The 16,575-nt window shown below is 38.8% G+C and overlaps 1 protein-coding gene across 1 annotated transcript in view; it reads right to left on the bottom strand.

The window, feature by feature from the left end:
• Nucleotides 1-1,227: 1,227 nt before the first annotated feature.
• Nucleotides 1,228-16,575, bottom strand: part of LOC109423316 (protein eiger) — a 57,864-nt gene continuing 42,516 nt past the window's right edge. Inside the window, exons 3-7 of the mRNA XM_019698248.3 lie at nt 3,111-3,535; nt 2,754-2,937; nt 2,490-2,615; nt 1,839-2,093; nt 1,228-1,761 (exon numbers count right to left, since the gene is read on the bottom strand). Coding sequence (XP_019553793.3) covers nt 1,498-1,761; nt 1,839-2,093; nt 2,490-2,615; nt 2,754-2,937; nt 3,111-3,535 — 1,254 coding nt within the window. The 3' untranslated portion in view covers nt 1,228-1,497. The remainder of the gene's footprint in view (nt 1,762-1,838; nt 2,094-2,489; nt 2,616-2,753; nt 2,938-3,110; nt 3,536-16,575) is intronic.

Below are 16,575 nucleotides of genomic sequence, written 5' to 3'. Positions count from 1 at the left end.
TTTGGTAGGTAGTCAATTGGTGTTTGTTGTGTTATTTTTTCCTGCCGATTTGGTAGGTAGTCAATTTGTGTTTTGTGTATTGTGTATTGTTTTGTGTGTGTTAGGTAAAAATTTAAACAGCCACGTGTACCCATTGCCCTGATCCTTGTTAAGTAGTTTTTTATTGTTTTGTTTGTAAATTTCTAAACTTTCTGCAACATCAAGTTTCCATGGGTTTGTAATGTGTCGTAAGAGTTTAATATTTGAAGTATTCAAAAAATGTCCTTCATTGAAAATATGTTCAAAATAGGCCTATCTGTCCGAAGATAAGCACAGTAGTAGAATTAAAAGGAATTTGCTCGTCCTTTCTAGTTTTTCTTTAAAAGAGTTATTCATTTTTTATTTTCTTTTGCAAAAGTAAAGTATTAGTGAAGTGTTTTTAAATTAAACTAGAGTCTGAAGTAACAAGTTCTACTAAAAGCTCTAAAGTAATAGTAAAGTGATTACACTAGTTTACAGCATTTTTGAACTCGGTAAGCTGATGATCATTTTTGATGTAGATTCATGCCCTGAGTTCGAAAACGCGAAGGAAAAAAAATTACAATAGAGCGGAATTTTTTCGACTTTTCATACAAGGTTGATGATTTGAAATCGATTTTTGTTCTATTTTTAAGCAAAGTCGCTCACTTCACACATCTCATTCTCCGTAATCAATGCTCCAATTTAGCTGATTTTTTTTTGCTGTAACTCGCCTACATATGATATGTCAAATAAACGTTAAAGAAGAATATTCAAATTGTTTTTTTTTTCTTATTGAAAAAAAAAATCATTTCTTCATATTTTTTTTGGAAATTTGGCTAAAATTTAAGTAGACTCGCCAATATCTTGAATTTCATCAATCTGATGCAAAACCTGCATTCAGATGATCGAATGATATTATATTCAGCTTTTATTTTATGGAAAAAGATTTAAAATTGGTTGAACAAAACGCAAGATATTTGAGTTTTAGTAAATTCCATATTTCAAAAAGCTGTAAAACTCGATATTGAGCTCAAACGCAAAAACTATTCTAGTTAAAATTTTTTGAAGCACGGTTTCGAAATCAGCGCCAAATTGTGCTTCAAAAATATTGGTCGTTGACAGAAGTTCACGACTTTCGTTTTATTTTGTAAAATAGTGTTATTGAATGTTTAGCTTATTAACTTTTTTTCTTGTATTTTCTTCCCGTTCAATAAAATCCATTTTTCGTTTTTTTTTTGTTCGAAAACTCCACAGTTTATTTCCATTTTGTTCATAAATATATCACGACAACATTGAGGGGCAATAATAACACATTCACAATACATTTTCCGTACATGGATAGTTCATAACAAGAAGGCACAGAGTGGGACGTAAGAACTGGATTAATCAGGGTGCAGAACGTGCAGGACTTATTTCTATGGGATAAGAGTTTGAAAAATTCTTTATGTACACAGAGCGGGATATTAAAAAGCACCGAAATATTAGACTTCCCCGATTTTAAGTATTGGGTTGAGTCATCATGGGCCGTCTGCCTAGCTTGTAAAGCCCGAAGAACGTCTTCTCCTGGAAGGGCAAATGCACGTGGTCCAGATCCATGTCTCGTATTTCAATATGCGAACCATGATCCAAATCTGCCAACGTAGCCGTGTAGCAAGTGTTGGTCTTCTTTCCAGGCTGTCCATGAACGGAACAGGATGCGTGCCGCTTGCTGTTGACCATGATGCTGAATCCGTTGACCGGATGCTGGTCAGAGTAGGTTATCTGCGAGGGGACAGAGATGAAAGTTGGCTCGTTACATACTTGCAGACGAATAACTTTCTCTTATCCAGTGAACTTGCCTGAGCGTAGACAAAGTACAGTCCGGTGTCGTTGATGGACAGCACTCCGTCGTGGGACAGATGGAAGACGTGTGAGTTGAGCGCTTCCCGATTGATGGGATCCACCGGATGCCACTGCCACTGGACGTGATTCGTTGCTCGGAGGTTCTGGTAGTGAGAGTGAGATTTGGCAAGATGTAGGGCGGTAACGCGAGCCGGAACAGATGATTTGCGCATAAGGCGGCCAACCTTTTGAACCGAGGGTTGCCGGGATTCCTTAAGGTGAAAGAATGGAATACAATATCAAAAACGATACTCAAAGAAACTTAGAGTTATTCTTAATATTTATCTATCTACATTTAAAATCTTGGAATTTTAAAGTTATGGAATTTCAAATGCTGTCATTTGTTAAACAAAATCTCATTTTATTTTTAATTTTTGGTATTTGAAAGTTAAAAAATTTTTTGTTTGAAAATTTTGAATTTTTTTTATATTTTGAAATTTTTGATTTTTTTTTCTTTTTTTTAAATTTTGTGTTCCTAACTTGAATTTTAAGAATTAAAAATTTTTAAATTTATAAAATCTAAATATTTGACTTTTTGACTTTTTGATTTTTAAATTTCCAAATTTTTCAAACCTATACATCTAACTACGTTATTTACTGTTATTTACCATGAATGTTCCCGGATTTTTGATAACTTTTTGGAATTTGTTGTGCTCCCCGGTATTGGTCATCATCACACGGCTTCGTCGGTCATGGGTTGGTCCCGGTGGTTTGGTGGTATAATCTGGTCCCACCTGTAATTTGAATAATTATATTATGAATTAAAATTCATCCTTGCCGAGTGATACCGCCAACCTAGTTGACTGTCTCTACTATTCAACATTCCTATCGACAGACTTAAAGACAAAACGATGCTCAACGTCACTACTTACCAGATTCGTCAATTTGGGGCTTCCTACGAACTTTTCGCTTCGATGGGAGCTGGAAGGAGGTGCGTACGGAGTGGTCGATACAGACGTCTGGTGATGTCTTCGAGTTTCTGAGTTGATGCGATGCCTGTCGGAAACAGAAGTAGCAACGGTTCCCGAGTTTAGCTGACGCTGTGATGGAATTTGTCTGTAATTCATTACGTAATTAGAACTAGATGATTGTGTGTGATTCAACATTGGACAAACACGAAATACCCAAATTACTGCAAAAGTTTGAATATTCAATTCAAACAAATTTATTGTTGTATTCAAATTTTTCAGAATAGTTCGATGGATTCGAAAATCCATTCTCATTCTTACCCATCTGATTCATCATCCCATTTGTACTTCAGCTGCGGAGGTGGAGTGGCTGTTTCCTCCGGCCGTTGCCTCATCTGCTGATACTGCGGCTCACTAGTGCGATGCTGTAATAGGTGATGTTGCTGCTGGTGTCGCAACTGCTGCTGATGTCGGCTACGGTTCTGATGGCGGTGTCGATTCATGTAGGACTCCTCAAGTATTGGCACCCCTTGATAGGTCATCCCACTGATGGACCGAGCTTTCCGCTTGCCATCGACTGCGTTGGCGGTGCTTTGGACGCTAATTTCCGTTTCCATGTCATCAATGGGGAAACCATCCGGAATGCCGAAAACACTGGTGCTGCCCTCTTCAGTGTCACTGTCACGCTCGCCGTCCAACTCCTCCCCGTATTCGTCCGAGGTGGAGTGAACTTCGTTGGAGTCGTACTGGATGGGGAACGGGAAGTGAAGAAAAATGAAGATAATTTAAGTTGTTTTGCTCAATTGTTAAATAAATGCTCGTAATGCATCTCCAATGTACTTCAAGCAGACAAGCAAAATTATAGAAGTAGAGAGACTAGACTAGACTAGACTAGACTAGACTAGACTAGACTAGACTAGACTAGACTAGACTAGACTAGACTAGACTAGACTAGACTAGACTAGACTAGACTAGACTAGACTAGACTAGACTAGACTAGAATAGACTAGACTAGACTAGACTAGACTAGACTAGACTAGACTAGACTAGACTAGACTAGACTAGACTAGACTAGACTAGAATAGACTAGACTAGACTAGACTAGACTAGACTAGACTAGACTAGACTAGACTAGACTAGACTAGACTAGACTAGACTAGACTAGACTAGACTAGACTAGACTAGACTAGACTAGACTAGACTAGACTAGACTAGACTAGACTAGACTAGACTAGACTAGACTAGACTAGACTAGACTAGACTAGACTAGACTAGACTAGACTAGACTAGACTAGACTAGACTAGACTAGACTAGACTAGACTAGACTAGACTAGACTAGACTAGACTAGACTAGACTAGACTAGACTAGACTAGACTAGACTAGACTAGACTAGACTAGACTAGACTAGACTAGACTAGACTAGACTAGACTAGACTAGACTAGACTAGACTAGACTAGACTAGACTAGACTAGACTAGACTAGACTAGACTAGACTAGACTAGACTAGACTAGACTAGACTAGACTAGACTAGACTAGACTAGACTAGACTAGACTAGACTAGACTAGACTAGACTAGACTAGACTAGACTAGACTAGACTAGACTAGACTAGACTAGACTAGACTAGACTAGACTAGACTAGACTAGACTAGACTAGACTAGACTAGACTAGACTAGACTAGACTAGACTAGACTAGACTAGACTAGACTAGACTAGACTAGACTAGAAGAAAACTACTCATTTGGTGTACAATTACGTCACCTAGTAAAATTGCAGCCGATCTAGCAATTGCAATAACCTGTTCGAGATATAAACCAAATGTAAGTAAGATATTAGCCGGTTCAAACCAACATCTGCTTATAGCTTCCAGCTCTTTCACGCCACCAAGTCCAAGTTCACTTGACGCATTCTGAGGCCGAGAAATTTATATATCCGACAATTTTCTCCCAATATATCACATGTCAAAATCGTTGAACCACTGACTGGCTGCCCGTTGCGCCACAACGGAACACCGCCACCGATCTATTTTTAGGAACTTTATTAATATCCTCCCCTATGCATCCACGCGTAATATTTTTACACTCAAAACAATCTATAAATCGCCGAGCCAATTAAATATGTGACGATATGGTCACTTTTTAATATTTTGCTGGCGGCGAACTTTGGACAGCGTTTATATTTTTTATTTTGTTTTCGGACTCCATTTCGAGATTACCGAATTAGACAAAAATACGTCAATGTGAGGCATTTTGATATAGGGGAAGGTGGGGTTATATGCACCCTCTAAGCAAATGTGGAAAAGCATCGGTTTACACGCTTTTCATTTGAATATTCTAGTCATTCTTGGGCTTGATCGGCTTAACCTTACGTCTAGTTTGCCTAAAATGTGTTGTGTATTTTAATGTCATGGCCAAACCATCATACCATAACCTTTAAACACATATTACAATTTACAAGCATATAAAAGTCCTCCCCATCAAACAGACGTCCATCAACGTGCGACACACCGAGCCAATTATAGCGTACGCTATTTGTCTCAATTAGCCATCCCAGTAGTGCCATAACAATAACAAACAATCGTCATATAAGTACATAGAAGATCATCTTGCTAGCAAACCCCCACCCCACCAGGGACCGATATCCATTCTGCTGTTTTTATACAAACATCACCGGTTAAAAACCAATCTCGATGGCGCTAAACATCGTAGGTGGCAATGTCCGAGCACCTCACAGGGGAAAAATGAAGGAAATAAAAAATACATCATATGTAAGGTGTTTATGCGTTCCTGGGGAAGAAAGGGGTAGACTGCAGTATTCAAACGCAATTTCTTATCGAAATTTCAAATGTAGTGTCTCTTCAATCTGGCGTTCCACTAAAATTCCATTTTTTTAATTCTTTTTACGATCACAATCAATTTGACATTTGCTCAGTTCGTCGAGTTGTGCTGATTTGTGTATGAGACTTGACGCTCCAGTTAGTCTAGTGGTTAAGGCTATGGATCGCCAATCCGGAGACGGCGGGTTCGATTCCCGTTCCCGTCCGGAAAATTTTCTCGACTCCCTGGGCATAGTGTATCATTGTACTTGCCTCACAATATACAAATCATGCAATGACAGGCAAAGAAAGCCCTTCAATTAATAACTGTGGAAGTGCTCAAAGAACACTAAGTTGAAGCGAGGCAGATCAAGTCCAAGTGGGGACGCTTAGAGCCATACAGAAGAAGTAGAAGAACTGTACGAAGGAAACAAAAAAGAAGTAGTCGCATGTACAAAAATTGCACTGGAAAAGCTTCCAAAGACCCTCAGAGGAATATATTAAAGAATCCCTGGAGGAACTTCGAAAGAATTGCCGTGTGGATTTTTATAGAAATCCCCAGATCAATTTCAGAAACAACCCATGGAAGAATTCATGAAGAAATCCACGGGAAAATTCCTGAAGGCATCTTTGGAATACTGAAAAAGAATACTCTGGAAATATTTATGAATGAACCCATGGAGAAATTTCAGAAGGTATCTTTGGAGGTATGTCCAAATTGAATCTTGAATGAATTTCTATATGCACTCAAGAAATGTCTGAAGAAATATTTGATCAAATTCTTGGAGGAATCCCTGGAATAATATCTATGGAAAGTACTTGAACAAATCAAATGAGGATTTTTAAAGAAATTGCTGAAGAAATATTTAAAGAAACTTTTTGGGAAATGCCTAGTAGGATTCCTTAAAGTACATATATCTATAGAAATTTTTATAAGACTTCCTAGAAAAGCAAGTGGGCAAAAGCAAAAGCAATTTCTGTAAATTAAAAAAAATCATGAGAAGTTCCCAACAGAATGGTTGTAGAAATTCCAAGGCTTTCTAATAAAATATATGGGAGAGAATTTCGGGAGGAATCTTCAGACTAATTCCTGAAGGAAAATCTGTATGAATTTCTGAAGAATACTTGGAGAAATTTTTGTGATAGTCTTTAAAAGGATAACTGAAAGCATGACTGTGGAAATTTCTAAGCAGAATTGTTAGGAATTTAAGAAGATTAAACTGCGTAAAATTTCTTCTGAAGTGGATTAATTCCTGAATGAATTTAATCATCTGAAAAATTTCTGAAGGAATCAGAGGAATTTTAAAAACGAATCCTTTAATAAATTCTGATAAAAATCATGGAGAAAATCCTAAAGAAACCCTCTTACTTCTCCTGCTCTTTCTCCTTCTCCTTTTCCTTCTCCTTCTCCTTCTCCTTCTCCTTCTCATTCTCATTCTCATTCTCCTTCTCCTTCTCCTTCTCCTTCTCCTTCTCCTTCTCCTTCTCCTTCTCCTTCTCCTTCTCCTTCTCCTTCTCCTTCTCCTTCTCCTTCTCCTTCTCCTTCTCCTTCTCCTTCTCCTTCTCCTTCTCCTTCTCCTTCTCCTTCTCCTTCTCCTTCTCCTTCTCCTTCTCCTTCTCCTTCTCCTTCTCCTTCTCCTTCTCCTTCTCCTTCTCCTTCTCCTTCTCCTTCTCCTTCTCCTTCTCCTTCTCCTTCTCCTTCTCCTTCTCCTTCTCCTTCTCCTTCTCCTTCTCCTTCTCCTTCTCCTTCTCCTTCTCCTTCTCCTTCTCCTTCTCCTTCTCCTTCTCCTTCTCCTTCGCCTTCTCCTTCTCCTTCTCCTTCTCCTTCTCCTTCTCCTTCTCCTTCTCCTTCTCCTTCTCCTTCTCCTTCTCCTTCTCCTTCTCCTTCTCCTTCTCCTTCTCCTTCTCCTTCTCCTTCTCCTTCTCCTTCTCCTTCTTCTTCTCCTTCTCCTTTTCCTGCTTCAATCCCCCCTCCTGCTTCTCATTCATCCTATTTACCTTTTTCTAAATGGCGTAACTTCCAGAACAGAGAATCTTTGGCAGATTTGTTCGGCAGATCGTAAGGAATTCGACCCTCTGCACCCCCATGGGTATTCAGGACTGAAAGTATGAAGTACACAAGTTAAGGCTAGTTAAGGTCTAGGAAAGGGATGTGTGCAATCGAGTGATATATCGAGTTGGTGTAGATAAAAGTGGTGGCTTTTCTATTGCTATGTGCCTGAAAATTCCAACAACTGGCTGACTTACGTTGCTAAGGGGCCGTTCATAAACCACGTAGACTTTTTGGGGGGAGGGGGGGGTCTGGCCAAAGTCTACGCTCCATACAAATTTCAAATTTTTTGTATGGACAAAAGTCTACGAGGGGGGAGGGGGGGTCTGAGATTGCCAAATTTTGGTCTACGTGGTTTATGAACAGCCCCTAAAGGTCATCTCCTGTAGGGCATAATGAAAGAACATTGCAACATGTTCAATTAATTTAATATAAACTACTTTTAATCCGATTGCTCGTCCAAACAAACTTCCCTTCAGAAGATTATATCATTTGCTCTGTCACACTCGCTATATTTTTTTTGTCAGAGCAATGAGTCAAAACAAACAATCGCAAGCTGGGTACCATCAAAACAACAACAATAGAAGCAATGATGTGCAACTGGATGTTTTGAGGAAGGAGATACATCGTATGATCTCCATTTTAACGGAGAGGCTGGAAGCATACCTTCATTCCTACGTGAAAAATCTTGACGACCGTATTGTATGTCTGCAACGACACATCGATGCCCTGAAGAAGGATTACAACGATATTGTGACCAATCTTACCAAGACAGTGAATGACGTTCGTTCTACTCATCTAACCAAATTGCAGCAGTTGTATCGATTGGAGACAGCACATGGTCTTGTTATTACGGGCATTACATATCGACGAAATGAAGATTTACTTCACATCTACCACAGTATTGCTCGCAGTAGGTATAGGCGTCGGTGAAACAGCAGAGAAGGTGGTTCATCTAAGGAGACAATCCAGATACCATCTAAGCACAGACTCTACGGCTTGGGTTTTCACCCCCAATCCTTTGCCAATTCGCATTCCGCGAAACACGAAACGACTTCTTCAAAAAGTACCTGCATCGTCGATCTTTGGCACTTGATCACATTGGCTTTGGGAGCAATGATCGCATCTACGTAAATGAGCGACTGTTACCACTAACCAGGCAAATACTGAACGCTTCCATCAAGCTCCGGAATGAGGGACGAATACACAGAGTATTTACAAGGAATGGATTAGTTTCTGTTATGATTAACAAGACAACCGATGCCGTCGTAGTTGATCGTCTCGATAAATTGATGCTGGTCAGTACATATCTGTACATATGTACATATCCAAATAGTTTTCTCTCTCCTTTACTTTTTATCCATGATTCACATCCTTATTGTCCTATGAATCCATCCGCTCCTAAAAGTTATACATTTGTTTTACTCTTCCTAGCTAGATCACTATACTCCTTGATTCCTATCCCACATTATCCGTGATTCCTTCCTGAAAGTTATTCCGGTTGGGGTTGCTGCTGGACTTCGAGGTTGCTGCTGTTGCTGTTGGGTACCTGCTGCTACTGCTGCTGCTTAAATTGCTGTTTGAAACTGTTGTTGTTCTTGTTGGAATATGGCCTTTTTCCTATCATTTGCCATTTATCTGCACTACAGAATATTATGTTATTTTGATAAAAATGTTAGTTTATAATATTAGTCTATGGTTCCTGGTAGCTTTAACTTTTTCATTTTGTGCGTGTTGCGAGGATGATGTTCGCTTGATCCAAGCTTCTCTCATTTACAATGCTGGTTGACGTTAACAGTGTCAATGCTTCCACGCTTATTCCCTGGGCTGTTTTGAGGTCTGCTTTAGATTCTAAATGTTTGAATATTGGTCACATTAACATGCAAAGTTTGACGTCTCAACGGTACACAAAATTCAATGAGCTTAAACTAAATTTCCTAGATAGCAAGTTGGACATAACCTGTATGACAGAGACATGGTTGGACGCTTCTATGGAAAGCAAAAGCATTGCTATTGAAGGCTACAATATTTACAGAAATGATCGTAATCGCCATGAAAGAGGAATTTGCGTATATGTTCAAAAAAACCTAGTTTGTCGAATTTTAAGAACGTCAGCTATTGAGGACAGCGACGTTCGTACAACTGAGTTCATGTGCTTCGATATTTTTAATGGCACTGAGCGTTTTATGCTAGGAGTATATTACAATCCTCCTGAGGTAGATTGCTCAAATACTCTACTTCACCATTTAGATGAATTCACTGTAAAATATGAAAGTACCTTTTTCATTGGTGACTTTAATACTGACCTGCTGAGAAACAGTAGGCAAAAATGGTTCAACAATACTATCTCTAGAATGTCATATGTTTGCATAAACAGTGAACCCACCTTTTTTCATCATACGGGATGCTCTTTGTTAGATCTTTCTTTAACGGATTCTCCGAGTAAAGTGCCTAAGCATGATCAAATATCTATGCCTGGTGTATCGCACCACGATATGATATTTGTGTCGCTGAAAATAGATTCTTCTAAAGAAAATACGGATATGTTCTATCGCGACTACGCTCACTTTAATGCACATGCTATGCAAGATGCCTTTAACAGAATAAACAGAATATTTATTACTCAGTGATCCTGATCTACTACTAGAATTTCTAAATGATAAACTTATATTTTTACATGATATTTTCATACCCTTAAGGAAGATCAAAGCAAAGAAGAATCCGTGGTTCAACATTGATATTGAGCGAGCAATTATCTCTAGGAATATTGCTTATAAGAATTGGCTGCAGGACAAAACAATATGCAATACAAAAGAGCTAGAAATAGAGTAACTTTTATGATAAGAAGTGCTAAAGAAGATTATGAGAAACGTTCAATAAATACAAATCTACCTGATAAACAATTGTGGAGTAATGAAAGGAAACTTGGAATTTCAAAAGATAAAACATATGACAATGTTTGTGATGCGTCTTCAAGCGAAATTAATAGTTATTTTTCTTCCAATTTTACCTCAGATAGTCATCCTATGCAAGACTATGCTATAAACCCTCATGGATTTATTTTTCATGAGGTTGAAGATACCGATATGGTAGATGCTATGTTCGACTTCAATTCTAATGCTATGGGACTAGATAACATTTCAATTAAGCTTATTAAGATTACTTTACCGTTCTATTCAAATATTTGATCAACAAAATCACGTCCAAATTTCCAGCTAAATGGAAACAAGTGATGGTTATTCCCAAAAAAGAATAATTGCTCTGATGTGTCTAATCTTAGACCGATCAGTTTATTGTGTCCGCTTTCCACAGTGTTCGAAAAAATGTTGAAATGCCAGATGTGCGCCTTCATAAGTACGATGAATTTTCTGAATCAGTTTCAATCTGGTTTTAGGAAACAGCACAGTACAACTACTGCTCTAATAAAAGTACATGATGATATTGCTCAAGCAATCGATAGAAAAGGAATAGCTATACTACTATTAATTGACTTCGCAAAAGCCTTTGATTGTGTGTCTCATCGCAAAGTGCTTAACAAATTATTTATTTATTTATTTATTCAGTTTCGTCAAACAACGTAGACTAGTACATATACATACAGTTTTTGTTTCATTCCTTAAAGCTATAGTACATGTTGTTAATAAAATACATATAAGAAAATATATAAGAAAATATCATCCACATTCGTCTATTCAATCACAGCTGTTCAATTAATCAAATCCTATTTAACTGGTCGATCCCAGACTGTTTTTCATAATAGAGAATTTTCGTCTTTCGGTGAAATCAAATCTGACGTACCACAAGGTTCGGTTCTGGGGCCATTGTTATTTTCTCTCTTCATTAATGATTTGCCATCAGGCATCTAGATATCCAAACTAAGATTTAACTTTTCAAAACGCTTACATTACCTCATTTTATTTTCTGTGATTTTATTTACAGTAATGCGTCCTTGACTATGATGAACAGATTGAGATTAGCTCTGAATAGATGTGTACGTTATGTTTATAACCTCTCAAGATTTTCAAGAGTTACACATTTGCATAAAACTTTACTTGGTTGTTCATTTTGGAGATTCTTTGAATATAGATTATGTCTAAACCTTTATAGGATAATAAGTTCTGAGACTCCAAACTATTTATTCTCTAAAATAACTCGAGTGCGATTACCGCGCACTATGAATTATAGTATTCCTCATCATAACTCTGTGTATTATGGTCAATCGTTTTTTGTGAGAAGCATTGTACATTGGAATGCGTTACCCATCAGTATTAAATTGTGTACTTCTCTTATTGGATTCAAGCGGGATCTTCTCTCCACATTCTGCAACATGAATTAGATAGTGTATAAACGGAACCTTCAGGAACAAGTTAAAGTAGTGTACCATTAAGAATTGAATTATGTAATATCCCATTTGAAATCATTTTGTGGCAACAAAAACAGAGTCTTACGTCACAAGAATTAATATGAATAAATAAATAAATAAATAAATAGGTTAGACCTAGAGGGAACTCTAGAGAATTCCTTAGGAAAAAGCTCCGAAGGAATTTCAAATAATTTGTTACCGTTGCGATGATCTGCGTTTGTTTATTTGTATTTTTTAGAATATGGTAAGATTTGATGTTAGTAATGTTAGTAATGATAGTTAAAAATATAATTAAGTATTGGTTAGTTGTTCTTGTTAATTGCTAGTAAAATTGTTATTTGTTTGTTAATAATAGTTAGTACTGTATAATCACTCTGATAGAGCTAGGGACAAAAATTGTTAAAACACGAAAACACATTGAACACACCTAACATCTAAAAGCACGGAGGGTTCGAAAAAGGGAATAAGAGAGTTGCCAGATGAATGCCACGTCAAAAAGAGAATAAATAAAGGTTGATGAGGGAAAAGGAAGGAAAAGGGGGAGCAGGCTACTGGGTCGAATTGGGGACTACGAAGGTTGATGAGCCGGGAAACACTCTTTCTTCCTACGGGGTTTCTTATGGGATAATGAGTGAAAAAAAAGCAAAAAAATCTTCCCTCCTTCACTTTCTCACAGAAAACCGCAAACAAAATCATCACCTTCGTAGTCCCCAATAGCGCTAGAGCTAAGGCCTATTCTGATCTAGAGCTCACAGTAGACAGACACGGAGAATTACCGAATCCGAAGTTTAAGTTGACCGTTAGTGGTACGTTTTTTGAGTACTAAGATTTTTTAGTTAACGGTGCGCGATTACCGAAGTTGGAATCAGATATGGTAACCGGAAGAGACCCATTTTACGGTGTTCCAACCACACCCAGTAGCCCCTCGAACGAAAAATGATTTCCTAACCTCATTACTAGGACCCATTAGCGTTGGCCTGCTGAAGGTCTCCCACGAGCCGCCAAATTCCGTGGTGAACCACTGAAAGCAGCCTAGAAGGTCCGCTTTAGGGCCTCCGTCTAAAAAGTGCCCAGTACGACGACCAGTTTGAGAGTCTATAGCGTCCTTTCACCCCTTGGTGCAACCTCGGAAGACCCCAGTACTCCGCAGCATCGGCCTCGACGGTCAAGCCGCGCCCGGTCGACCGTTTTGTTTTCACCGAAGCCTTTAGGGACCTGGGCCCGTGGACAGCCCAAAGCCCCGTCAGAGTGTCCAGAACCCCTCCACGTGCTGCAGTTCCACCGGCCGGTCGCATCGAGTACACGCCACACCTCCCATACTCACACGCCTCGTAAGTTAAATAAATCGTTAAAGACAGAAAAGTGCGTTTTCTTAAACCCTTGACGAGATCACGCCGACCCTAAGAGTCTCTCGTGTTAGGGCAGGCCCATCCGACCCGCCGGGTAACAAATTACTGAAGGAAATTTTGGAAGATTTTCTGAAAAACCCCCGGAAAATTTATTTCTATACTTCAACAACAGATGTCCGATATAGATCGAAAGCCATCTCTTGTAAATCTGCTCATTTACGATTTTTGCTCTTGATCGTATCCGGCCCCGGCTTTTCGATTCGAACGCGTAACTGTTTTTGTGTTTCAAATGCAACGCGTGCACCGATGAGGAATTTAATATTTCGTTCGCCTTTGGTATTTTCGTGCGATGACTTTTTCTACGCCTAGAGGGGAACGGCGAAATAAGAATTGCGTCACGCTGGGAAAATCGACAACGACGACGACGACGGCCAAGTTCATTATCTCTATTCTCGCAGATGTCACGTCTTGATGCGCGACGATGGCTCCTCTATCCCATATTGGTGTAATAACGGCTCGATTTCCCGACTTGCTGATGGCATTCAAATGGAGCAAATTGAGTTATACGATTTTGCCTTCTGGGTATTCTTCTAGTAAGCCAGAAGAAATTTGACATTGACACCCCCTCTCCTCCCGACCTCTTTCGTTAGAATTGGTCGACTACGGTCGGCAGGAGAAATCAGTTTCCTAGAGTTAAATCACTGCATCTGTAAAGTAAATCATACCCATCGTCGAGAATAAACAGAACACGCTAACGCCGCTCAGCACAAAAGTGCATAATTTCCAGACTACACCAAAAATGTGTAACCCTTGCACATTCACAAAATCAGCTCCTGTGTCCGCAAAATCGTTAAATTCGCAAAAAATTTTGTACAGCAATCTAGCTAGGTTTACTAGTGACCTTGGAAAACAAAAAAAAATATCGACATGTCGCATCTAGACGAGTGTACGAGCTGTTTTTGAAAATGTGTAACTGTAACACAATTTTGTGTGGTCTGGAAATTATGCACTTATGAGTAGGGCTTACACATTTTAGTGCTGAGCGGTTTTACTGTGAAGCACTAGGAAAGCGTAAATAACATTCAGATGGACTCAGCTATCGACCATTTGCAGTACATACTATCTTCAAGTTTTCTACTTTTAACAGACGCCCTTCGTTGCAAAGCGTATAACTCATAGCCAGTGCAAATAAATCCGAATAACCAAGAAGTCGTACAAAAGGAAAAGCAATCCAATCAAGAGGTATTTGATAACATCTACGAAGCTAGCAAGCCATGGTGTATCAATTACCAAGGAGCCGTGTCTGAACCTGTCAGACTCCAGAGGTCACTCCAAGCGCCTTTTAGGAGTAGCATACATCAAATGTACATGTCAATTTCGGGCATCTGGTCGCGCAAATGCAAATCTACAGTATATGCGGCACAAAGCAAGCGATGCCAAAAAGTCAAGTTCAAAACCAAACACAGCAGGCAGGTCGTATCCGATCCGCTGCAGTTGGCCGGGCAGAGATCACAGTTGGCGGCGCGGCCGCCGGCGTGAGCAATCAAACCTTGCCGCGCATTTAATCGAAGCAACCAGCATAATAATAATAATAATAGCGAGTCGCTCGTCGTCGGCGCGGCGGTCAATGGATTATTTATTGCGATCATCCATAAATGGACTAATCGTTTGCATTCGTGCGCGTTCCTATACCATTTGCGGCTCGGTGCGACACATTTCTCTGAACGTTTCTTTGGATATAAAAAGACTTGGCTTCGGAAGTGTGACATAATGTATAGTTTGGTTGGCTTCTACAATGTAGATTAGTGCGGAAGTAGTTGAGGAGATATTTCAGGCTGATCATAAATGAGAACAGCCATGTTTATGTTTGACAAGGCTATCCAATGCTTATTTATGTAACGAATTGCAAAATGAAGATTTTTACAGCACAAGTCATACTTTATATCTTACTAGGCTTGCACGGACTAGACATATTGCAGATTCCTTATAATAACTAAAATGCAGTGTCAGTAATTGGATAGCTTAGTTGGTAAAGCACTTGTCAATCAAATAAAGGTCGTGAGGTCAAATCTCACATTAGGTGGGATTTTTTTCTCATAATTCAGCAATAACTTTTCAATCTGTTCTTATACACGTTGAGTTTATTGAAAATCATAAGTTTTAAAACACTCAACTTCCTTAATCAAAGCAGGGGTCACTAGTTAGCCTAGAGGTAAAGGCTATGGATCGCCAATCCAGAGAAGGCAGGTTCGATTCCCGTCCGATCAGGAACATTTTCTCGACTCCCTGAGCATAGTATATCATTGTATTTGCCATACAATAATGTACAAATTCACGCAAAGGCAGGCAAAGAAAGCCCTTCAATTAATAACTGTGGAAGTGCTCGCAGAACACAAAGTTGAAAAGAGGCAGGCAAAGTTCCATTGCGAACATGGGATCATAAAGAAGAAGAAGAGGAGGAACAAGAAGAAGAAACCAGTTCAAAAATTATGTGCGAAGTCAGGGTATTTCCTCCGGATTTCTGCAAAGTTTGTTTCTATGAATTAAGCGCTAAAAAGGAATCCCCGAAGGATTTCCAGAAGGAATCCCCAACGAAATTCCTGGAGGAATCCCCGAAGGAACTATAGGAGAAATTTCTGAAACTAAAATATTAACGCGCACTGAAACGACAAAAATTAGCAATAGCCAATAATCTCACAGAAATAATATTAAAAACTATCAAAGTCTTTGATAACAGAGAGATGTTCCTTCTTTTTATCATCTGCACAAAAAACTTTTGAAAAATATTCATAGGATTGCCAGTTTTTTAACAAAAACCGAAATTTTTATTGCTCCACCCATACAAAGTGTTAGGCGATTTTGATCAAGTTTATTGCTAATTTGTAATTTTTAATTGAGCGATAATATAGCTGCCATTTCTGAATGAATTCCAGAACAAATCTCCGAAGAAATTCTCAAAGGAGAAGTTCCAGAAGGAACTCCATGAGGAATCCTCGAAGAAATCCTTGAAAGAATTCCAAAAGAAAAACCTGGAGTATAACCTGAAAGAAATACTCGAGGAGTTTTTCAGCAGCTCCTGGAAATGCTGGGGATATGCCTGTTTATAGTCCTACAAAAATATTGAAGGAACTCATTTAAAAATCCCTGAAAGAACTCCTGTACTAGTTCTTGAAAAAATATCTGGAGATATCTCTGATATAATTCA

The sequence above is a fragment of the Aedes albopictus genome, chromosome 2, assembly GCF_035046485.1.
Source record: "Aedes albopictus strain Foshan chromosome 2, AalbF5, whole genome shotgun sequence".
In the NCBI taxonomy this organism is placed as follows: Eukaryota; Metazoa; Arthropoda; class Insecta; order Diptera; family Culicidae; genus Aedes; species Aedes albopictus.
This window is presented reverse-complemented; position numbering and strand designations above follow the sequence as displayed.